Source organism: Anabas testudineus, chromosome 8 (assembly GCF_900324465.2).
Source record: "Anabas testudineus chromosome 8, fAnaTes1.2, whole genome shotgun sequence".
Lineage (NCBI taxonomy): Eukaryota > Metazoa > Chordata > Actinopteri > Anabantiformes > Anabantidae > Anabas > Anabas testudineus.
Genome location: NC_046617.1, coordinates 1,790,314 through 1,814,968, shown reverse-complemented (window position 1 = coordinate 1,814,968; position 24,655 = coordinate 1,790,314). Strand labels below are relative to the sequence as shown.

Below are 24,655 nucleotides of genomic sequence, written 5' to 3'. Positions count from 1 at the left end.
TTTGACCAGATAAGGTGTTTGACTTAGACAAAAATACCTGAAAAGCTCTTTGAATGGTATGTCTGTTAAGTATAGTACATTTGCAGTTGTACATGTGCAGGCCATAGGTAAATCACAATGTTCTGGGGATACTTTGCGTTCCCTCCCAATATGTTTTGTGTTATCTCTGGTCCATAATGATCTATTCTGAGAGTATAGCCCATATCATGCCGTAGACCCCCGCTGGCTTTGGCCACAGAGTGAGTGGGTTGGAGACAGTTAAAGGTAGATATAGCCAGCACTGCCTAGGCCGACTGAGAAACTATAACTGGGATTATGGCCGGGATGTCGCTGGTGATTGTGACTCAAGTCATACATGTGCTGACTGTCCATATTAGCTCGTTATGGTTAAAAACTAGATAAATGCAGGTAACCTTGGCCTTGGAGCTGTATATTTCCAGAGTGCAGTTACTGGCCCTACCAACCTGCCCAATGTTTTTGCTGGTTGTTGTTGTTTTTTGTTGCCTGGTTCTGCTGGAGATTTCTTCCTCCAAAAGGAGTTTTTTCCTCTCCACTGTTTCCTAATTCTGGCTCAAATGGGATTTTTGGGTTTCTATATAATTTCTAATACAATTATACTCTGTAAGGGGTTACACTTTAAAGTGCCTTGAGATGACTTCTGTTGTGATTTAGCACTATACAAATAAAACTGAAATTGAACTGAATGAATAACTCTATAAAGCTTTAGGCACAAAGGTGGCATACCATGCACCGTCTTTCATCCAGGGACAGCTAGGATCGGCTCCAGCATCCCAGTGACCGACAGTTCACTGTAACTGCAAGTGATCTGCCACTCTGGCTAACTCTACAGAGTAATTTATACAGTGTTTAACCATCATCAGCTGTTCTATCAGCCTCGGCTGCTTATAGACTCTGTTAACCAAGTTAGTGGTCATCTTGCTACAGTGCGGTAATATGTCCAAATCAGGTTACATATAAGTTAATACACTGTTATGGTGAAGTATCCTGTCGGTAACGGGGGATGCGGGAGCTGATCCCAGCTGTCACGCATTGACAACTATCTTAACTCTGTCTGCGAATCAGACAAACAAATCTGTATGATCCAAACAGTAAGTCTAGTCAGGTTATGTATATGTATGTTAATACAGTGTCAGTGCCATTACATAAAAATGGATATATTGGGGAGAACATAGACATAATGACATGTTATGAGATGTATTTGTTGCTAATAACTCCTTTTAAAAGCGCTTTGACAGCATGCATAGGTGCTTGGCCACTCTGCATATAGATGTTTAACCATCATGAACCAGCAGCTACAGTCAGAAGCAATGCTGGTTATATCTTCCATTAACTAACTTGTCTTAATCTGGGTTACAGTGGGTTAGGGTTAGTATAGTATTTGCTGCTCAGCAGTCACAGCTGAGGGTGAACCCACTTACTCTGTTGCATGATACGGCTAGAGTTGAAGACTAGATCATTATAGACCTAAACTAAATTATTCTCAACATTATCTAGCTTTCCTGGGCATAGAGACCTTTAAAGAACATACTCAACCTTTAATTTTGGCAAACCTACTACTAGGTTTAGCATTTTGCTTCTTCACCTACATAGTCCTCTCTTCACTTCTTGTATTCACATTTAAATCAATGAACAAACTAACTGGCACCTCTCAATGATTTCTCAGTAATGTTGGCTCTTTTGTGAATAGACTAACATGTAAACCACACAAAGCTGTTAAATAAACATGTAGTAGTGATTACTTTTGGCACATGCCATTTTGGGCCTATGTGTTAAAATGTTTATTAATATTAACATAAAACCATCTATCTTCAGATTCTAAAAGTCAGAATTAGTCTCAGTGATTCTTTAATTTTTAGAGCAACATGCTGAAAAAGTATATTTTTCACCAATCATTCTTTCACGGGATTCAAACATCTGCTTGTATTTGTGCTTGGTAAGTTTAGAAACAGAATGGGGCAGTGACCAGGTTGTAACAACACAAATTGTGCTCAGTTGTGCTCAGTTTTATTTACAACCTAAATAAAACTGAGCACAATTTTGTTAAAAGGCATTTTGTTCACACACAAACGGAAAAAGTGCAAAAAGCTTCTTCATTGAAAACCTGGTGTGTTTTACAATTTTTACACTAAGAAGTTATAAGGAGATGGAAACTAACCTCCCATTGCAGGTGAGGTGGTATATTTCTGATCTGCAGTTTCCTGGTTCTGTGGAGACAAGAAAAAGGAAGAGAAATTATTAGCAACTTGGAGAATCTGCAAACATTTCACAAAGAAGGATTATAAAAAAAATAATTGAAGGTCACTGAATGAAGTGTTGAGTGACAGCAGTTGGAAAGCGCAAGAAAGTCAAAGTTCAAAATAACCTCTACTGACAAACACTAAATCAAAGCGGTGTACTGCAGCTACATCCGTTAGGACTGGTTTAGACGGAGTCTTAGGATATACTTTTGGTTTGTACTATTTTGTAATAACATTTTCTCATGGGTGTTGGTAACCTCATCTTTTTCTGCTTTGATTTCAACATTAAAGTTCCACTGTGGCTTCTATTTATGTTGTGGGAAAACTGAAATTCTGTTGTCAGTCAGCAATGATTAAGTCAGAGTCTTCCCTCTTGCGGGTGAGATTTTAAATCCTCCAGACATATACAAAGTACACACAGAACTATGTGAATAATCATGGCGATGACACTGTTGTTGTCTACATATTAATGTTAATAAAAAGTCCAAAAAAATTCTATCCCAAGCTTTATACCACTTACACACGCCCTGTGTAAGACACAGCTCAATTTACATAGCTCCAACTATATTTGACCAAGTCGCCAACATTCACACATCTGCAAGCCCGGTACACATTACTGCTAAACCACAGGACAGATTCAGTATGTAAATAATATGTGGTGAACTCTATTTGATTTTATGTTGTGGTCTTTATGAACACATCGATTATCTTATTAGCAGTGTGTGTTAAAAGGAGGAGGAACTATTTGGGTCAAGGTTCCCTCGAAACAGGGAGCCAACCACCAACAAGGAGTCACACGCTACCACAACACAGAGTTTTGGGTCAGGCCCGCACAGGGCCACTATGCAGGCTATGTCAAAGTAATTGGGAAGTCAATAAGCAGTAAGCATAAGTCTCTTCTGAAACTAGAATCTCCTTGTTTGGCGTGAGAGTATGTGAAAACTCACAGACAGCATTTCCATCCCTAGTTATTTGATTTTTGTTTGGCTGCAGGGATTTAAAGCTTAAATTTAGGCCCGAGTACCACTTTGGGAACAAACCTTTTAGTATTTTTAACTGCTCACAGATGGAGCGGTTGAGTATTTTTTATTCTGTATCTTTCTCTGGGAGATATGTCTTGTATCATCCTAAGATATCACACATGGGGTCCCTAAAATCCCTCCACCATCTGTACCAGTATCTGTTTGAACCCGGATAAGCTCAAAGACACATCTTGTTCTTGGCTGCCGATTTAGATTAGAGGGAAAGAGGAGAGTCGCATCCTTTTTAGTAAGATGTCTACATGCACCTCATTCTACATCCCAGTCCAACTGCTATAGTCCACCATGGGGCTTGAGCTCCAGTTCTTGACGATGATTCTTGTTCAACCACCCACATGCCGCGGGGGAAGGGTAGTCTTTTGAATAAAAGGGATGCATGTGTGCCGTTGCATCTTAATTGTATAGTTTTGCCAGTAAATATATTCCTATATATAAATATCAGTTTTGATGTCTGTGCGTAAACAGGTTTGGTGGGGTGAATTTCACTGTAATTGAGTATGTTTTCTCATCCTTAGCAGTTTTGTTGTTGCAGATGTGCATGTTCACAGTAATGACACGCCTTCCTTATCTTTCAATACATTAGGAACACAAAATATGCTTGTTTCCTGTGACCTTTAATTTTTGTGAACTCTCAAACTATTGCACTGTCACCAGAGGATTGGTGGCCACTGAAATGACTTTTGTGGTTTTATCATTGATTCTGAAAAAGTGATAGCTAAAGAATCAAAACTGACATTAATTATTTGATATATCTTTGCAAACAAAGATTTTGCAGTATGTATTTGAGTTGCTTATTCTATTCTGTCTTATTGTATCTTTTTCTATCCTCAAAGCAAAACTAAGTTGCCTACTATACATAGGAAACTACATCAATTTTCTTATGCCCCACTTAAAACAAACTCCAGAAATGTGTGTCTTAGCATGGAAGAATTCAAGCTAAATGATTCTCAAGAATCAGAAAGTGTGTAATGGTTCCTGAAACCATTCCTACGGATGGCAATCTTTGTATCTGTTGCATTAGTGTTGCATCTTTGACCCTAGGCTTCTTACTGGAGTTCCTTGTGTTGAAGACATGTGGACCTCATTACAAATCACTCTAAATAACTTAAATGTAGAAATATATTTACCATTCGTACCCATTCTTACTGTTCCAACCCCAAACCCCACCCAACTGAACATCAACTGCCCTAAACTAACCAACAAAACCCAACCCCCATTCTTCACCCACCATACTAAGCCACCACCCAAAGCTCCAGGAGGTTTTACTCCTTCTATCTCCTACTGAAAAACCCTAAATCATTGGTTGAAACCATGGCAACAGGTTAGGAATTATTAGCCTAAGTAGATGGATTGGTGGGCGAATGGACCACAAAATAACATGCTTCACATTTGCTTATATGCTCATTTACTCATCTATGAGCTTGTTACATTTTTACAAATTGTTGTCTTTTCTTCAACTAGGGGTGGTCTGCCTCGTTAGGTGTACTGTCCTATGTGAGGCTGAGTAACCTTAAATTCTACAATTTTTGTTTTCCAAAAGTCTTGTATTATCATTTAGTGATTAACATAATATGATAGTATATAATCATTTTGAAAGAGTGACTATAAATAACTTAAATTAATTAAATTAGTTGTTAATTGTACATTTGCCTTGAAAAAAGCAAACTGAGTAACATAATTGTCAAAATGTTACAATTCACGCCAATGAAATAACAAAACAAATCTCATCCCAGAGTCATTGTTGATATGCAAAAAACATCATGTCAATATGGAAATACATCAACGAAGCTTGAAAAATGTCTGAAGCTGAATTTAAAAACTAGAACTGTTGAGGTTCCCTCAGCTGTGAAGATCTTTGCTTAGTACCAAGTTCCAGCAGCACAAAGGACCAGAGAGAAAGAGAAGGAGAAAGAAAAGAAGCCAAGAGAATGGAAAGAGTTTGGTCCTCAATGAACAGGTGGAGGAGCATAGCTGGAGGGGAGAAAGGCTTTGCTTCTAGGAAGGGTCAAAGGCCAAGGGTCAGAGCTCCTCAGACCAGAAACAGCGGGACTTGAGAACCCAGTGAGGCATGACTATGGGTCTATGGGTCTACATCTACCATCCCACTTGATTCTAAATGTTATCATGTTCACTATCAGGGCAGCAACAATTTCATAACCGTTTTTTTTTTTTTTTTTTTTCATTGTTACATTTATTCCTAATGATCTGTAAACATCCTCATTGCTATAGTAAAATATAAAATGATATATCATACTTCATCATATAAGCTATGAAGCCAACTGTTTACTACACTTCCAGACTAAGTGGTACTGCATGGTTAAAAGGATACTACACCCTAGGACCCCACCTATCCAAACTATTTAAAAAATTACATGTAAGGAGCAGAGCATTGGTTGTGTGCACACTGTAGCAGGTTATGTGACATTCAGACAGAGACACATTGACAGGATGGGAAATGTCAAGAAATAGTAGAAAGCTACTGTTTGTAATTTCACAAGGTGATTTACAGAATTTAGTCACTAATGGACATTTAAAAAAAAAATCCCAGGTGGAGAAATAGATTTATGGCATACTCACTGCAGAGCCCAGTGAACTTACATAGGAATACATACCCATGTTTTCGTAATTTGTACTCCTAACTTTCAACTCATGATGAAAACGCGAAGAGAACTTGGACATCATTAAAATAGCTGAGCTTGCTAGTTGGACATAAACTGTAAAAACCAATGACAATGAAGAGTTGAGTATTTCCATTCACTCAGCACTTAAGGCCATGGATGGATCTGAGGTGACTATTGACATTGCGCTTTATGCATACAACCTAAGGTGCTGGAAACTGTTGTGCTGTGGTTTACTGGCTTTCCTATCAACATCTACAGTCTTCCACTTGGTGTTGTGCAGTTTAATAAGTACAACTATAACATGAATTTTTGGTAAACTTTGTCAGTGGGATTGTTAGAGTGTGGTTAGACATAGTGCTGCTTTTAATCTGATTAAATCAGAGAGTCCGACAGACATAGATTACGAGCTGAAGGGAAAAGAAACGGTTCCCAGCAACATGCAAAGCCACACAGTAATAGACAGTTATAACACAAATAGTAATAATAATGCCACTCAGTCACCCAAAATTAAAAAAATTAATAAAATTAAATTAAACTGAATAAAATCAAAGATTGATGGGTGTGAATATGCAGTGTTTTATTATTATCAGTGCAATTTCTTTTTATTTGACAGGTTTGTCTGTCACCTTTTCCAGCTTGATCATTTGCATCCCACATGGCAATGGTGTCTACTATTTTCACATGCTAAATATTAAATATCTGTCTCATATTGATAAACATATCTAAACTGGCAGAAATATATAGCGATTTTTTTCTGGTTTGTAGGAGCAGACACAGTTTCCATGCATACAATCAGAGGGAATGAAGCAAAATCTAATGGAAAAACTAAGTAGCATTGTTGGTGACTATGAATCAGCAGGTCAACAACTTTTGTTGATTATGAAGGTGCTATAATTAATTATAAAGTATTTCTCAAAAAGTGTATTACCATGGTGAAAAATGCCTCCTAAAGATGCAGTTAAAACAACTGTGTGACTGAGTTTCTTCTTTCTCTGTAACTACAAGGCACACAGACACATTTAGAGACTGAAGTGTCCATCACAGCCAGCCCAGCTACTATTACCAAACCTTTACAATGTAGTTTTCTTTTCTCAAGTGTCCCCAAGTACGAAGCAAATGTTGACTTCAAGCTGGAGGAGCACAGAAGTGCAGCAGGTTAATATTTTATAAGAGCTTTCTAGCCAGCATAAAATCACAGATTAATTTTTTATTGCTAATGGTGAGAAGCCATCAAACACCATCATCCAGCGCTCATACTAACCTCGTTACTAACCCATGCCCCATCTACCTATCTTCCCATCAACTGAGTCATTTGTCAGCTCTACTCATTGCTGTCCTTTACAGCAAATACATTTCTTCTTGGTGCAAAGAGGAGAGAGATGTGATAAAGAACAAACTGATAGTAGAATGGATTCTTTTTGACAAGAGGTAGAACATCTTCGAGTCCAGCTGCCACTGAACAGCATTTTGGGACAACTGTCAACTTCAACAGCCTGTGTTTGAACCCAGCCATCAAAACCTATAGTGCAGAGATGTCCAATCCTGTCTCATATGTTTTACAACTCTTCCTGCCCTACCCTGTGCTGGATCAGGTGTATTCAGCCAATTACAAGCCGTAAGTGAGTAAGTCTTAGGGACCTCAGTTAACCCGTGTTCTAGTTGGTAACCGAGTCATGTTCTTATCCACCTGTTTGGTCAGAAATCTGCAGTTACCTCAGTGATGATAATGCAATACCAAGCTGAGGGTTGTTGACTCCGTAAGCAATCCAGTATATATTACTGTGCACACATCATGTAAGGTATATTTTATACGAGGTGGAAAAGCCTTGGAGGAAAAATTGTTTTTACCCCCAGTTTTTCTGATTGTGTTATTATTTTTGAAAACTATACACACTCTCATTTCAAGGCTGAATTTATGTGGTATACAGCTGGTACAGATAACTACAACCAAATATAATGGTCATGTATAATGACCATTATACTTGGTGGAGAACTTGCTGACAGGTCTAATGAGTGGTAGCAGGCACAAGTTTCGATATGTAAACTCTGGTTTAAGAGCTTTTCTACATCAATTTGTGGCAAACTGAGAGAATGGAAATGAGGCTTGTTCAGTTTCACAATCATTAAGATCTGAACAATAGACCAGGCACACGTGTAGCTTTATAAATCTGATGAAAAGAAAGGGAATGTTTCTGTCTGTTCTCTATGTGCGTGTATGTGTGTGTGCATGCATCTGAAGCCACAGCTGAGTTTTATCAATCAAGCCCCCGGAGTTTTCTCTCACAACCTTCCCTCAGTGTTGAAAGCTGGAGACAACGATCCAGTGGAAGTAACACTGTATGAGAGCTTTAAATAGACAGCACAGACAGGAGGAGAAGGGAGAGAGGAAAGCGAGTAAGGGGGGGGGGGGGGGGGGGGGGGGGCATCAGTGCTGAAGGACAGTTTTCACACTGGCTAACCTGAGCGGAGCACATCAGTCAGTGGAGGAGAGTGTTGCAGCTGCCAGCTGTAAATGAGTGTAAATACATGTGAGGGGGTAAAAGAAATGTGATGGAAAAGAGCAAGTGTGCTTTTAAAGGGTAAAATCATATGGAATTACAAAGGGTGGGAATCTGTTGCATTGCTTTCCGTGGGTTAACAGCTGATATCACAGCCATGATATCAGCTGTTAACCCACGGAAAGCAAAGACTCCATCCCATGTAAGAGATGGCACAGCAGCATGCTCTGCCATTTTTGTTTAGTTCCTAACTCTATTCTAAAGAACAACACTGAGATGCAGCGGTAGAAAGACATATATAGAAGCAGAAGCAGAGAGCTGCCCTATCCCAGCTGCCATCACTCCCTGATTGGCCCAGATTTATGGGGGAAAGGTCATGTAACCAACATGCTGCAATCCCACTGGCACACTAAAGCCATCTTAAAGGTGAATTTTGTCCAATCAAAACTTGATCATGATGCCACCATTGCACTGTGGGGCAGGCTGACAGCTCAGATGCTGAGTGCTGAGGCACTGAAGTGTACAATATTTATTTACTTCTGTGTAAGACACAGAATACCTTTCTGTTATTTTCTAACCTTCATTTATTTTTCCACTAATTTACTTTTGCTTTATGATTCATTTTGCATCCAAGTGTAGGTTGTCAAAAGATGTATAAAATATTATTTTAATGTGAACTAAGTTTTATCTTGTGCTCCTTAGTTGACTATTTATATATAATTTCATAAGCATCCACAGTTATTAATGCTGCCTCCAGTCTGATCAGAGAAACACATACAACGTCTTCATCGTGCAGAAACATTAATACTTTGTCCAATAGAATGTAGATTTCCCTGTGCGACTTCATCAAAACAAAATGCATAGACAACGGCTGTAGAAATGAAAAAGCGGAGCGGGGGGGGGGGGGTTAAAGTAGAACAACGTGGGCGTCGTGTTGGAGAAGCGCGCTCCTGGAATTCCGCACGGCCGACGAGGCGCGGGGTGCCGCAGTGTGTGGGTCAAAGTTCACGCTCTGTTCTCCACTCTGACCCAGCCTGCAGCTCGAGCGCCGGGCCTCCATTTTGGAGAAGCAAAAGGTCTCCATTTTGAGAAGGTGGCATTGATTCAGCTGCTGCTGTCGCCTAATCCGAGCGCCTTATTATTTCTACTGAAATATACGTATCTTTCACGTATTATTTGGTGATATTACAACCGCCAAAAAAGCCACAGGTTGGTAGAATTTAGACCATTCAGGGGTGCAGCTCATGGGCCTGTGTTGATCTCGAAGCCTCTGTGACGGGAAGTTGACTAAGGAACACTTCAAAGAACCTATAGAACTAAGAGTTGTTGAATTTCTGGGAAATGCCGCCGTCTGAAGTGTACAAAGCGGGTAGAGCGGCTGACATGTTGCTCCACACTTCCAGCAGCTCTTGGCTCAGCCTCCGCCCCTCCCCTTCTACTCGCCATTTTGTGACGCCCATAGCCATTTCATGTTACGGACGCGGTGCTTGGCGAGGGGGGGGGGGAGGGTACGGCAGGCCCTCAGGAAGGCAGAGTAATGAATGTATGGTTTTCATTTAGAAACGGAACTTGTGCAGTTGAACGCTTAAAATGGGGAAGGGGACTCGAGGATGGCGTTCAGCCGTTAAACAGAGCCGTGCGGACATCGCTTGCAACACCGCCTATGAGAAAAGAGGTGGCACGTTGAGATAAAATGACAGTAAACTGTAGAAAGAGAGAATTAAATCGTGTGATAACAGTTATTGAGAACACGAGGTGAATGGTGAGGCTGATGAAACCCAGCAGTGCATGGAAGTGACCTGGTCGTGACTTTTCTTGACATGCCTTTAGGGACGGTTTACCACAGAAGGCCAACATTAACCCTATTTACATATATGCTGCTGATCCAGCCTTCAGCATAAACACACACGTGGACCAAGCCACTAGCTCGGGTTCAATAAAGCGTCACCCCCTCCACCTCGCTTTCGCACACATACGTAGCACCTATAGATGTCCATGTGAGAGCCAGTGAGCGGCCATCTTGCCAAGACAACGCCCATTTACTACAGCGAGCTTCTGGTCACATGACGGCAGGGAACTCACCAGAATGGAGCACATGCAGCACCCAGCAGGACGTGCGCCATTACGTGAACGCGGGCTCCTGCAGGCGGTGTGCTCACCTCACAGCTGCCGCCCTAACTGTTGTGGATATATAGATTGTTTGAACTGTGCAGCTGGTGGATAAACTAGTATTAGCACGGGAGTAAACAGTTAAATGCACGTTGTTTCAAAACAAGGACACGCCTCCCCATCCGTGTGCGCGCACGAATACGTCATGTAATGGCTGGGAGAGTGAAATCCTGCAGAGCCACACACGAGATGAAGATGGATATGAAGCAGAAACACATGAGAGCGCAGCTTGTGCTGCAGCTTCTCTGTAGTTATCTGGAAACGGACACCTCGCACTCGCGCGCGGCATCCTCCGCTTCCGCTGCTTGTGGAGAGGAGCGGGCGCGCGCGCGCGTGCCTTCATTCATAAAGTGCGTAAAAAAAAAAACTACTACAGCGGCGCGAGGGATGGGAGGGGCTGTCCGCGGCGCGAGAGCGAGAGGAGGAGGAAAGAGGAGGAGGGGTTATGGTATAGGATGTATGCTGTGAAATACATCATGGAGGGCTCTGGCATTATATGGCAGCGAGAAGGAAAGAAGCAACACTTCCTTCATGGTTGGAGAAAAGAAAGCGAGTTTTCCGACTGCTTTAAGCAGCGGGAGTAACGATTTAAACCCCCGCCACACTCTGCATAGCAGACAGGTCGAAGTTTTGGAATAAATGAGGACACATTAGGTTTAAACATTAACACTCTGTTGAGGTTGGAAACAAACAAGGCGTCGAATTAAAGCCGACGCCGACAAACACCGGGCTGCATTTGTTTCTCATTAAAGGCTCCGGCGATAAATGCGTGGTGTGGCAGAAAAGTGCCGATAAAATAAAACACATTTAAAAGAAGGACAAAAAAAAAAGAGAGAGATGACTGTAACCTGGTGCAACGCTCTCCTGTTAAATGTAAAGGTTTATCATTATTTGTCTTTGCGTCAGAGAAATGTTTCCACCGTCAGCAGGACGCGTTTCTTGCTTTTATATGAGGTTAAACTCACATTAAGAAGAACACAGCGTTTCTTCAGAAGACGTTAAAATGAGATGTTAAAATGTAAAGCTGAAATCATTTATCTGATTAAGTCCACAGGACTCCAGCAGCACAGGGACCACTCCCTGCTGTAAAAACGAGCAAATAAAAAGACGTAAGAGAAGAGATCAACGAGATGAGGTCTTCATCACGTTTCCGCCATGTTTTAAAGTAAAGGACATTAAAGTGGAAAAAAAAACCCAAAACTAATGCTTAGATCAGGTTTTGAAATCAACAATTATTAGTGATGGCAATAATGCTGTGTGAAGACACTGGTACTGTTTGGAACAGAGCCGATGGACGGTGTTTAAAGTTGAATTGTTACTAGAGAAATGTTCAGTTCAGTGTCGACCATGCAGCAATCTGGACTTTGACATCTCAGAGGACACTTTAAAGAACCCTGCACACATGTCAGCACATGTTTCACATTCTGACTAAATTATTTGCATATTTTCAGTCTGTTATATCTCATGGAGAAAATTCTTGCAAACTACTTTTTTGTTTTGTTTTTTTAAAGGAAACTAATTTACATTGGCAAAACTGAGGCTTAACAAGAATAAAAACTTTTACCAGACCGAAAAACAGCAAGTAAATATCTAAAAACATTACAAAGATCTAAATAATAAGGTGAATTTTAATGTAGTAATAACACAACTGTCATTTGCTGTTGGAATGAGGTTTTTTGCACTATTATAAAAGTATTTTAAACACCTTGATCTTCATAATAATGTTTTTAATAATACTTATCACTGCTAAATAATGAGAATAAAGTAATTGACTGAAAAAGTTAACAAATTACAGGACTGAAGAAAAGTTTTGAAATTCATGCTGTTACAGAAGAATTTAACAATTGATTTTTTAAAATCTTTTTGTTAAATTAATTGTTTCAATGTCAATAACTTGTTTACCAAACAATACATATAAGTGACAAAGTGATTTCGGGGTATTTAGGTAGTAAGTAACGCTGGAAAACAATTTCTCTCAGTTACTCTGACTAATTTGGGGAATAACAATCTCCTTCATTTCACGTCACTCTCAGTGTGAAGGCCTTGGAAATTATGCAGTACTTGCTGCAGCTTTTTCAACCACCTTTCATAATTTCTAAATACATATTTTAGTTCTTACACTATCTGTTTAAAAGTCTCAAAAAGTCTAAAATTCAATGATGTTAATCTTTCCTGATGTTTAAGAAGCAGAAGCTGCAGGAAACAGGAGAAAAGATGAAGCACATAGTGACATTTTCTGCCGTTTCACATAGTTTTAATGTTCATCAGGTTCAAGCTTTTAATCCTTGACATGCTTAGTTCACTTACTAGTCCAAGTTACATGTACCTCTATTCAAATATTATCATGATAATGATTCGGTTATCAAGCTGATTGAAATTAAACTTTCAAATTAACAATTAGAACCACTAAAGATATCATCTTTATTAATTCCTTTGTAGTCATATGAGCATTGTTTAATTTTCTGACTCTTTTTATACATTGTAGAAGGATTTTCCATTGCTTCAAAAATATGCTTTGTCAGTGTGTTTCTATAAACAGGCTTTTAGATCAAGTCAAATTCTGTTAAAGATTTGCTGATTGATTAAAGTCAGTAAATCAGTAAACATATGGTAAAAAGTAAATACTGCTTTTCAATCCTTAATGGCAACATGCAGGCTGTCATTTCTCCACACACAAGCTGCTCTCATCAAAACAAACTAAAGAAAAAAATATATATTTTCGATTTTTCTTTTTTTATTTTGAGGACTGTCCATTTCCGGGAATGAACAAATGCAAAGTGGACAGAAGCCCAGCCTCCGTTGCCCCCTCTTCAAAAACAAAATGGGGGAGAAAAGAGGAAGACGAGAGGGAAGGAGGGAGTTCCTGCTTTGTCTAAATAATAGAGTGTGTGTGTGTGTGTGTGTGTGTGTGTGTGTGTGTGACGTCAGTCAGTTCACTTTGTTTTGAATCAGCAAGGAACGAGGCGGGACCATCAGCAGCCTATAGAGAAGCAGCAAGAAAAGGGGCCCGTCTCCACACACACACACACACACACACACACAGACACACACACACACCAGCAGCAGCAGCTGCCTCCTTGGATTTCACTCCCCTGTTTGCAGCTCTGAACAGCAGAGGGCTGACTGAGTCACTGCTGCTCTCCACTGCTCTGATTTCAGCAAACCAAGTTACTGCAGTATTACTGAGGACACTGAAGCCTACTACTGCTTCTGCTACTATTAATCAGGGATATAACATAATAAAGCAATAACAGCATAATGATTTAGGTTATATCCACTCATTACTGAAATGATACCATCAAATCTATAAAGACAACAAATAGTGTTCCAGGGTCCTCCTGGAGCTTTCTGCAGGTTTTAATCAGTGGACTTCTGAATGTCTCAGCCCATTCTCTAGTTTCATTTTACACTTAGTCTAACATTTGTTTCCCATCTGTCAACTCTTTTAGTGCCTTTTCTTTTGGCTAAATCACTGCTGCTGATTCTGCCTTTTCCCTGAGATGTTCAAAGTTTGCTAGTTGCAATGATCCGCAAATTCACAGTTTGCTTTTAAAATTAAATTAGAAAATCCAGTTCAGATATATCAAAAACAGTCATGTCTGGTGTCATTTAGAATTTGCAGCTGATTTTTTTTTTTTTTTTTTTTTTTTACTTTGAAGTCTTCAAATAAAATCTTCTGCAATGAAAATGCACATCGTTCCATTTAATAACAAAGCTACAAGATTACTAATAGTATGAATGGACAAAGTCGCACCACTCACAAATTAGAGATTTCAAATTTCCAGGTCTCACTTGTGTTCGGTGCAAACTGTACCATCTGTGGAGTTGCAAAGTTCAGGTGGTACGTCTGTGTGGTAAACTGAAACGTAGAGACTGACTCCTCATCTTTTGGGATTTTAATATTTGCATGTCACTGAGATGCTCATGGTTTTTTCTGTGAGGAGGTGTAAACAGCCCGTTTGACTGTTTCTGCACTCTAAACTGATGACATAGATGTGCAAGAGCTTTTCCAAGCTTTACTGTTTAACACTGATAGAACTGATCATTCGGTCTGTAAATATGTTGTGGCTCAAAAAACAAGTGTGTATGATCTGTGCATTATCTTGTCATTTTTGTCGCGCAGTATTTTCTGGAAGGCTCCCACCCAACATCACTATGTAAAACTACGGTGACACCTCCCTCCACACACACAGACACACACACACCTCCAAACCACGCGAGCCAGTGCCGTGAGTGTGTTGCTGCACACCCCTGGCTTGCGCACACCCACTTTAGAGGTGGGAGGGAGGAGAAGGCAGAGGAGAGGGAGTAGCTGCAAGAGGCAGGAGGCAGAGAGTGGCAGTGAAGGGGGAGGTGTAACAAACTACAGAGCTTGGAGGGGGAGAGGACTCCTCTGTCTCTTGCCACTTCTTCTTCTCATTCCCTTTGCTTCCTCCATCTGCAACTCATATATGTGTTTTTGTGTGTGTGTGTGTGTGTGTGTGTGTGTGTGTGTGTGTGTGTGTGTGTGTGTGTGTGTGTGTAGGTCTGTGAGTCAGGCATGTGACCAGCATGCATAGTCTCCATTTTAACACTGAGAATTCCTGTGTAGGAAAGCAAACGGTGATGTAGGGGAGTGAAGTGGCTGATGAAGCACCTGCTAACACTTGATGATACAGTGGCCAAAATGTGAGCAGATAATGAATCATTAATAACTCGTCCCTGAATGACTCTGTTAGGGACAATATAGTAGATAATGCTGACTGATCAGTTGAGCCACACACACACACCACAATTTTCTCATTCAGGATAAAAATCCAATATAACAATTACTTCACTGAATAGGTTTCCCCTTTGATTTGTTTAGTGTTTATCATTGATGATTATTTAGCTTGACACAGACAACCTGCAAGCATAAATACACTTAATAAAGCCGCTCGTGTCGTCTTTTCATAACGCGTCCATCACATCTTTCATTAAAGACACCTCTGTGTTTGTTACCCAAGTGGAACATAGAGAAACAAAAGTAAGATCAGAGCAAAACCAGAAATGATAAAATACATTCAATTAAAAAACAATTTTAAATTGAAATTGAAGATACACTGACAGTTCTGATAGAGAAATAAATTATGGATGGGTTACTGGGTAATATTTAGCACAATTCCCCTTTTACTTTGTTTCCATTTTCTACCACTTCATATTTTTACTTGGCAAATATTGTTCTATACTACATTTATTGGCTAACTATAGTTACTTTCCAGAACTGGGTATTAGTAATACAAAACACTCAGTATAATCATAAGAAAGGTACAGCAGGACCACAGTACTTCATCTTCTAATTAGATTGATAAAATGTAAGGTTTTTGTTGTTTTTTTGTTTTTGTTTTTTTACACATACATTGCATTTTAAAATCAGCTGGCCATGCTGTAAATGCTTAGACGCATTGGCCCTAAATAGAAGTAAAATTGTCCAGCTTAAGAAACTTAGTTAAATTGTGTCAACAAATCATTTAACCTATGATTTATTACTAACAGAGATGTTTAGCTAACGTGAACTTTGTTGGGGAATACAAATTCTACACAGTTTATTTTATCATAATTATATGATTAATGAGGGTTTACAAACAACGTATTGCCATCAGAAAACTTAATTGTTCATCTTTTTCAGAACATAAAATGAAGCTCATTTGACTGAATATCCAATTGATTGTTGAGTTTATTTGAATGAAGTTGTTTTGATGTTGAGTTAACGCAAGTTAAAATTCAAAATTGAACAAAAAAGCTTAAAGTCAAGTAATTATGTTAAATTCCACTGCTGAAGTTTGTTGTTGAGTTGTTGTTTTTTTTTTTTTTTACAGCATACAAATATTAATCAGCATTATCCCAGTGTCATTCAGCTGTCTTAACCCTACTCCTACTCTCGTTAGTGCTTGCATTGATTGAATTTCTCAGAAAAATGTCTCCTTACATGCACCACACACACACACACACCATACATGTCTTGTTGCACTGCAGTCTGATCTGCTTCCTGCATCTGTGGGTGCAGAATTCATCCTGTTCACTCTCCTGCAGCTCTATACAATAAATGGTTGCTCTTTGATTCAAGAGTCTGATGCCATAACTCCACAAATTCAAAGTGTAAGTCTTGTTTCTCCTTGTATTTACCAGATCTGTGTTAGAATGAACTTTCTTTACAACTCAAATTTTGACGCATGTCATGACGTACTGCTGAGCCTGAGCAGAATGTGAAATAAAGTTAGATAATGTAAACTATGTGTTGTTCTCACGGTTCTCCCATATTAACCATGTAATCTTCACTCAAAACAACAACAAAAAACATTTTCTCACTTCCTTCTTGTAAATATAATGCAGATGAACCCTGTGCTCACAGACGCTCAGCAGTGGAAACATGTTGGAGAGGAGCTGCAGACAGACAGAGCAGAGGCAGTCATGGTGAAACCATGTTGCAGCAGACACACTCAGTGAGTCATCTGAAAGCACTGGCCCCAAATACTACACCATTACTTCATTTTGGAATAAAAATAAATAAATAAATAAAAAGACGTATCATTCTGTCGCTAAATATAGAGCATGCAGTCTGTCAAAAAGCATTTCGTTGAGCGAGGACACAAGATACTTACTGCTATATTCTGTCTGTCAAAAGAGACATTTTCTACAACCTGGGGTTCAGTGTCCCACCAACGTGTGGACAGGAATAACCAGGGATCCAAATGCAAATCCTACAATTACTGGTCAACCTCACCTAGCAGCCTTATGAAATTATGAACTTCAAAAGAAATCCTCATTAGATCTGTAACATCTCATTTATCGTCAGTTTCCATAGTGATTGGTGTGTGTGTTTGTGTGTGTGTGTGTGTGTGGGGGGGGGGGGGGGGACGCTTTTGTTCTTCACACTTCCATCATTATGTTTGTGCTGAGAAAAGAGACTGTCGAACAATGTGCATCAGAAGTAGAAATACTTTTGCTGTTTGTATTCAGCTTTTAGCCTTTGCTGCCTAACGTGTACACTGTACTTGCCCCTTTTCAACGAGCACAAACTTGGTGCCAAGTTTGTGGCTGGAACTCGATCTGCGAAGAACCAGAACCAGTTTGCTTTTCTATGGGCTAGACAGCCGCATCATTACATCCCTACGTATGCCGGCAATGCCAACACCATGCACAACAACAAGCGCTGCAATGTCCCTGTAGTTCTGCTCCTGACTTTACTGCTGCTCGTTGTGATCATCATTTACAACAATTATATTGTGCATGACTGTTAAATTCAATGTAAGATGCTAATTTTAGCCTTTGTTAGCTTTAGCTATGTTTATAACTAGTTCTATTCCAGCCCTTGAACTGGGTTGGGGGCTTATGGACGTCTGCACTACCAACTGAGCCAGAGCCACTGCTTAGATTCCCAACTTCACTGTAGTACCCTTGTAAAACACTGTGAAAACATCCTCTTCATTGTAGTGAGCTCAGCTACACCAGCTATTCCCCCCGCACCTTTTCAAACTAAAATATATCTAACTAACTCACTCCCTGCCATAGATTTAAATTACCTGCTAATCTTAACAAGAATAAAACTTACAAGTCACGCTGAACTGGTTGTTTAAGTGGCACATTGTTTCTGATAGATAACTTGTTATCACTGGAGAATATAAAGCAACGAGGGAACAGTTGAAATGTGTTAATAAGATAACACTCTCAGTCAGGGAGGCCGGGTTTTGACATACAAAAGCAACAAAAATGCTTTTGTGTCAGTTTTTTCAATCTTGAATATATCCATTTCAGTTCCTGGAGACAGAGCAGGATAAAAAGTTTACGGTTGCCTGTATGTCATCTGCTCTTCAGTATATTAATAATGTTACGGTTATGTGACTTTTTATCCCTATCTTTCTCTTATGACAGATAGTGTGGCTTGTTTTGCTTTTAGTTTTTACCAAACACCACTATAACTATCCACTCTCCTCTGAATGGTCTCGAGAAAACAAATTAAAGGAGCATTTCACTGATTTTACGTACAATAGTTCTGTCAGTATGAGCATTTCTGTTTATTAGGTAAGGAGGGTCTAAGAAAAGATTCAACTTAGTTACAATATGAACAATTCAGGATCCAATTTGTTTTTGTTTTTTTTTGCTTTATTTTTTCTAATAATATTTTTAGAAGAACTATGCTCCTAAACATTACTCACTGAAGAGCTGCTGTTGATGCCTCCCATTAATTCATACTTGCTGAACTGGCAGCTGTGCATAGATATTTGCTTTGAATTTTTGGCAACAAGGCCTGCCCTAACAGGTTAGTTTTCTAAAGACTTCAAATCAAACCCCGACCAGGAAATCAAGAGAACTTCAACTTTTTCTGTTTGAGTAGTAAGCTTTGCATCTTCTTATTAATTCTAATTTGATAATGACTAATACGCGAAAGACCACAGAGCATGGTGGAACACAGCAGAGCATGGAGGGGGAAGGCTGGGCGGATCAGAGAGTTGAGGCACCAGGAAGCACCATATATGAGAGAGCAACTATAGAAACTTCTCTCAGCCAATCACAGCACAGCATTAAATACTTTCCATCCAATCAGGAGTGTGTAGCTCTATAGGCTCCTTAATCTCCAGTTTCTTTCTCATTACTGCTGAAAAAAAATGTCAAGAATTTAGGTCCAAGGGGCAATGTCCCTGCCCAACCACTTCCACTCACACACACACACACACACACACACCTATCCTCTGCAGGCTCATGGGGGACGTGTTATGGTAGTTTGATGGAGGGAGAAGTAAAAGGTGAAAGGTCATGAAAAAAGAAAGAAAAAAGACAAAATGTAAAAGGAGAAAGACACAAATGAAGAGAAGCCATTTTAAAATAAACTCTACAATTCTTACCAGGTAATCTCCTCATTTAACTTAAGACAAAAATCTATTTTATTTTAAAACTGGTTAAAATTATTTGCCTACATGGTGTGTAGAAAATATTAGTGCTGGTGCTGCCTTTAGATTTTCCATTATGCCAACAAATGCAATTAAACATAGTCAAAGGATTCCTTCATTCAGCTTTACAACAATGTTCTGTTGTAAAACTGAAAATGTGTTAATTTACTGAACATTTGAGAAAGTTCATTAAGTTTAAGCACCCATAACAAATAACATGACGACTATTGAGTCAGTACAAAACTAGAATGTTAAGCATTTTAAATTAATTGAATTAAGAACTTACCTTTATGATGGCTGCCTTGTTTTCATAATTATGAAGTGAAACAAATGTCTTAAAGACACAGCCTATTTCTAGCATGTCTGTTTTCTTCAAACCACAAAAACAAAGCGTCTTGGGAGAGTTTTAACTCCCAAACAATGCATGCTGGGAAGTCTGCTAGTTTCGTTTGTGTAAAAGTTGAGAGAACTATCAGAGGTTCAATCACTCAAATAGGTTTAAGTTCCCACAATATTTTAAGTTGAATATACTTCAAGATATAAAATATTAAGTTAAAGAAAATGTTTTAGCCGTCTCATTTACTGATGAAAAATATCAGAACTGCTTTAGTTTTAATACAATATTTTTTTACATAATTTAGGCAATTCGTTTTATATAAAATCCACTTTGGTCTACACAATTTACAGTGAATATGTGAAGCTTGGTCCTTGTAGTTTGATATACAAGAAGCCGCTGCTGTTCTCAAAAGAAAAAAAGAAAAAAGCGGAAGTGGAATGAAGGAAAATGCCTGCAGTCATTTCAGCTCAGTTTTACTTCCATCTACAGCACACAATTCAACCTCTAAGATGCAGAATGCAATTAAATTACGCTTTGAAAAAGAAGCAAATGGAAAAAGTTGAGCCATTTTGATTTGTATTATTTATGTATTATTTACGAGCCAGAAATATGAAACAATTTCGTGATCCCTATTTTTTTAATTATTAGGAAGCCTAAATGTAAAGTAGGATTGAAGTCGCATTGTAAATGACTGAAAATCTCTAAACATCTATTTTTAAAATAGTTCAATTTACAATTGTGCTGCTTTTATAGCTCTTTTTCCTCAGATTTAAAGATTTTCTTCTTTCCTTTCAACATGAAATTATATTTTAACAATTAACAGTGTAATTGGCCATGAATCATTCCTCTAAGACTTGACTTTCTACATCAGCTTTCTTCCTCTGTTAAGACTAACTTCTTGTTTGCAAATGTCCACCAAGCTTTTCTGGCAAAAGTAGTAAATACTGTTCTGCAGTGTTACTTTGATTATTCATGTGTTCTGCTGAACTAAACTCTGTCATTTACTAAATATTTTCTGTGTAAATCTGATTCTAGGAGATGAAAGAATCGTCGTCGCTGTTGATTTAGAGTCTTCATTTTTAGCTCAGACATGTTCCAACAAAGAAACAGGGATCAGGTGAAATAAGCAGTGCCACTCCTCCATGATCACAAACGAAGGCTGACAGCTGCCATGAAATCAACATCTACTTATTTATTTTATCGGAACACTTTGCAGTCTGTTATTTACACAGTTAAACCTCAAACACATACATAAAACACATTTCCTTCACCTTTTTAAAAACACATTGTACCCAACATTTTGAAAACTTAACACCAGCCAATCAAACCAGAAGATTTTACAACAACCCCGCCTTTCAACTTGGTCCATCCAACCAAACAGCTTAGCCTCCCTAAGCCAGAAACCTATTGGTTTAGATTTGTGACCGATCCCTTCCTGATCATTTCTCATCCGTGCCCATTCTCCTGTAATACTACAATTGTGCTTGGTAATAGTTACATTTACAGCATTCAAAGACAGCTAATGGTCTTAAGGCATGGAGAAAACTATATGACCAGGTACTACTGGTATTTGAAAAGCATTGCCGTTTCAAACATCTTCAACAAGCCTGCAGCGGTAGACCAGTGAGGGATCATTTCCTATCCCCTAAAATAAAATTAGAGACAGACTGCAGTTTATTAAAAACCTTCAGAGCAAAAAACCAAAAACAATCTGATTAAAATCCACAGTTGTTTATACTGAAAAAAAGGTTCAGATGGTATATAATTTTGATGCATTTAATTTTGCCAACTTTGCCTCAAAGCCCGGGGGAAAAAAGATTACTGGTTAAAGTAAATACTATGATATTTACACAAAGTAAACATTTTGGTCATTACGAATTAGAAGACGGCTGATCTCTGCTTTCTATTTTTGACATTACACTTGGCCCACACAAGCACAGAATCATATTATTATTATTATTATTATCATCATTATTATAATAATAATTCTCTTTTATGAGTAATGTCTAGTAGAAATCCAGAACGCATTCTGATGACGTCTAAAAGGGCACAAGCTTCACAAAGCTTCAGAGATTTGACCCATTTTACAGGTATGGAAAAAAAACTCCACTGCAAACAATAACACACATGTGCACATCCGAGCGTCTTATGCTGAATGACGCGACTGTGGATGATGACCAGGGCAGGGCTGCAGGGAGGCTCGCTCGCCTATATACATGCATACATCCTCCCTACAACACACACAAACAGACATACACACGAGGGGCCCCATCTCACCGTGCAGACCTGACCCCTGGGCCCCAACCTAACACACCCAGCAAGCCACCCTCCCCCAACCACTCCTTTCTTTCGTTCGCCTCTTCTTGATCTTTCCGTTCTTGCCGTTCAGGGCTCATGTATGTGCTTCTGCAGCATGTATGTCCCCAGATGTGTGCATGTGCCCATTTTATTTTTAGTGAGCGAAAGCACAAGAGATGGCGAGAACGAAGGAGGAGGATAAAACTAAGACAGAAAGGACAGATGGTTTGAACCAGAGAAGAAACAATCAGAAAGATGGGGCGGTGGAGGAGGAGGGGGTCTTCTTAAAGAGACAGGACTCCTTTACCCCTTCACCTACATAAGGACTCTCCTTCACTATAACCCACTATATTGTCATTTCTGTGAGCATCTGTCACCCCTTTCCTTTTGTTTTTTGTTTTTTTTAGTTCTGGGAAAAAGGACCTTTTGTTATCACTTTATTCCATCAAATGTTTCTTTAAGTTGAGTTTCTGTTTTTTTCCTTCTGTTTTCTTTGTGGTTATCACAGCTTACACCATCACCAGGTCTTTATTTTCTTTCATTCATTTCATCAGCTTTCACACAATAGATCCTGATGATGTTGCATTAATAATGAAATCATTTAAAACCATCATTGGTTAAAAGAGCCACTCCACCCAGGACAGGCTTTGCTGGCTGGGGCATGTAGACATGCACAACTGGCCAGAGTACAGAGGTGCTCCTTTGTTTGTTGCATGTGTCACAGCTTCACAAGAACAGTATCAAGGATGTTGAGATAAATGTTAAATACCTTCAATTTATGAAACGAGCCACTAGTTTTGTTTTTTGTGCACACACAGTCAGTACAGTGGCACTGCAAATATTCTGTGTCCATGCACATATTTGGGCTGCACGCAGATGTCTCTGCATCATAAAAGTAGACTTTATGGTAAAATTGTCCCAACACGAAATGTACGTCTTAATTATTGCAGCAGATGCAGAAAGTATGAATTAGCTATAGGCCTAAATTTCCCACAACGCAACATAATAGCACTTTTTCACTATTTATAAGAACAAACTTGTGCAAAATAATGTGTGGTCCAAGTGTGGATTAATTATATTGTCAGGCTGGGAACCAGACAGTCGCACATAAATTTATTTTCAGAAAACAGAACTGATGAAGTAAACACAGGCCCGATTGAACCTGTGAAGCCCTCTAAGTAGCACACCAGCTGAATAGCAAATTAAAATGTGTGTGTAAAATGTGCGACGTGGCCCTTTAAGCTTATGAAAAAGATCATTGGTATGTGCTTAGAGAATTAAACTGTCCAGCCTCGAAGGTTCAAGTATTTGCTTCCTCTGCACCAATCTTTGTTTCATATGATGAAAATTCCCATCATCTGAAACATCATCTGACACATTACAGCAGCAGGCAGAGGTTTCTAGAAAATGCATTCAGATTAGACTGGATAACTTGACTCACCCATCGAGAAGAAACTAGTTTGGTTTCATATGCACCGTCACAAATAACAAAAAAAAGACATCGCAGCAGATGTGAAAGACAAACTGACTTCTGTGCTCACACACTCCACCATGACATGGTGTGTAGCCTGGGAGATGCTCAGTCCAATAACACAATTAGCAACATATTAGTCAATTAATGAAACACCAAGTGATGCAGCCAGACCAATAAAATTCACACAAAATACACAAGACATGAAAGCTCAAAAAAAGTTTAACTTGAGTTTGTGTACTTCTACCACCTTTTGTTCTTCTATGTTGGTGCTGCAGCTGAATGTCGGTTTTACTTTGTACAGTGCTGCTCAAATATGCTTCACATTTAGAAGGTGATCGTATGTTTGTGTGGATTATTTCATGTGTGAACGACCTAGTAACTGTAGCCGGAAAATGACTTTAGTGCAGTAAAAGGTAGCGTAAATACTCATTACAAGTACATCAGATTTGGGACAGTATTTAAACAGTAACTTTCCAGCCAATAAAGTGGACTACTCTCACTATTAATTCATCTACTTTCTCTTTGTTACGGCAAAGTAGATAAAAAAAAATCTGTTATTTCCCATGGAAACAAATTGAGCACAAAATCCCCAAATATTCACAGACAAAGTTGAAGATTTCTTCTAATCAATCAGTGCAGGATCTATATGTGTTTTAGCAGCTGGGTTAGTGAGGTACCAGTATCAGTGAGGAACCATCCACTTCTGCAGATGCGACATCTTTTTTTTTTTTTTAGGTTGATTCCACACTTCCCAGTACGCACGCTGGGAAATTGATGTAAGCTGCATTGATTCTCACATTCTCTTTCAACCACTTCTCTTTATGTGCTCCGAGACAACTGATGGTTTAGAGCAGACATAGGACACTAAACCACAAAATATATCCACTGACCGCAGTTACAGAACTGCATGTAGAGCAGCAGAAGGCTGTCTGGTCAGATTAGAACTCAGCTAAGTTCAACACATCCAAGACAATCGAGGAATGAGTCTCCGTCAAATTTAAAGTACGTGTTGCTTGCTCTATATCCCTTCTTCTGTATCCATTCGGTCTGCCTG

General features: G+C 39.1%; 1 protein-coding gene across 1 annotated transcript in view; it reads right to left on the bottom strand.

Annotated features, from left to right (window-relative positions):
• Nucleotides 1-24,655, bottom strand: part of igf2bp1 (insulin-like growth factor 2 mRNA binding protein 1) — a 46,883-nt gene that overhangs the window by 11,855 nt on the left and 10,373 nt on the right. Inside the window, exon 3 of the mRNA XM_026373661.1 lies at nt 2,177-2,225. Coding sequence (XP_026229446.1) covers nt 2,177-2,225 — 49 coding nt within the window. The remainder of the gene's footprint in view (nt 1-2,176; nt 2,226-24,655) is intronic.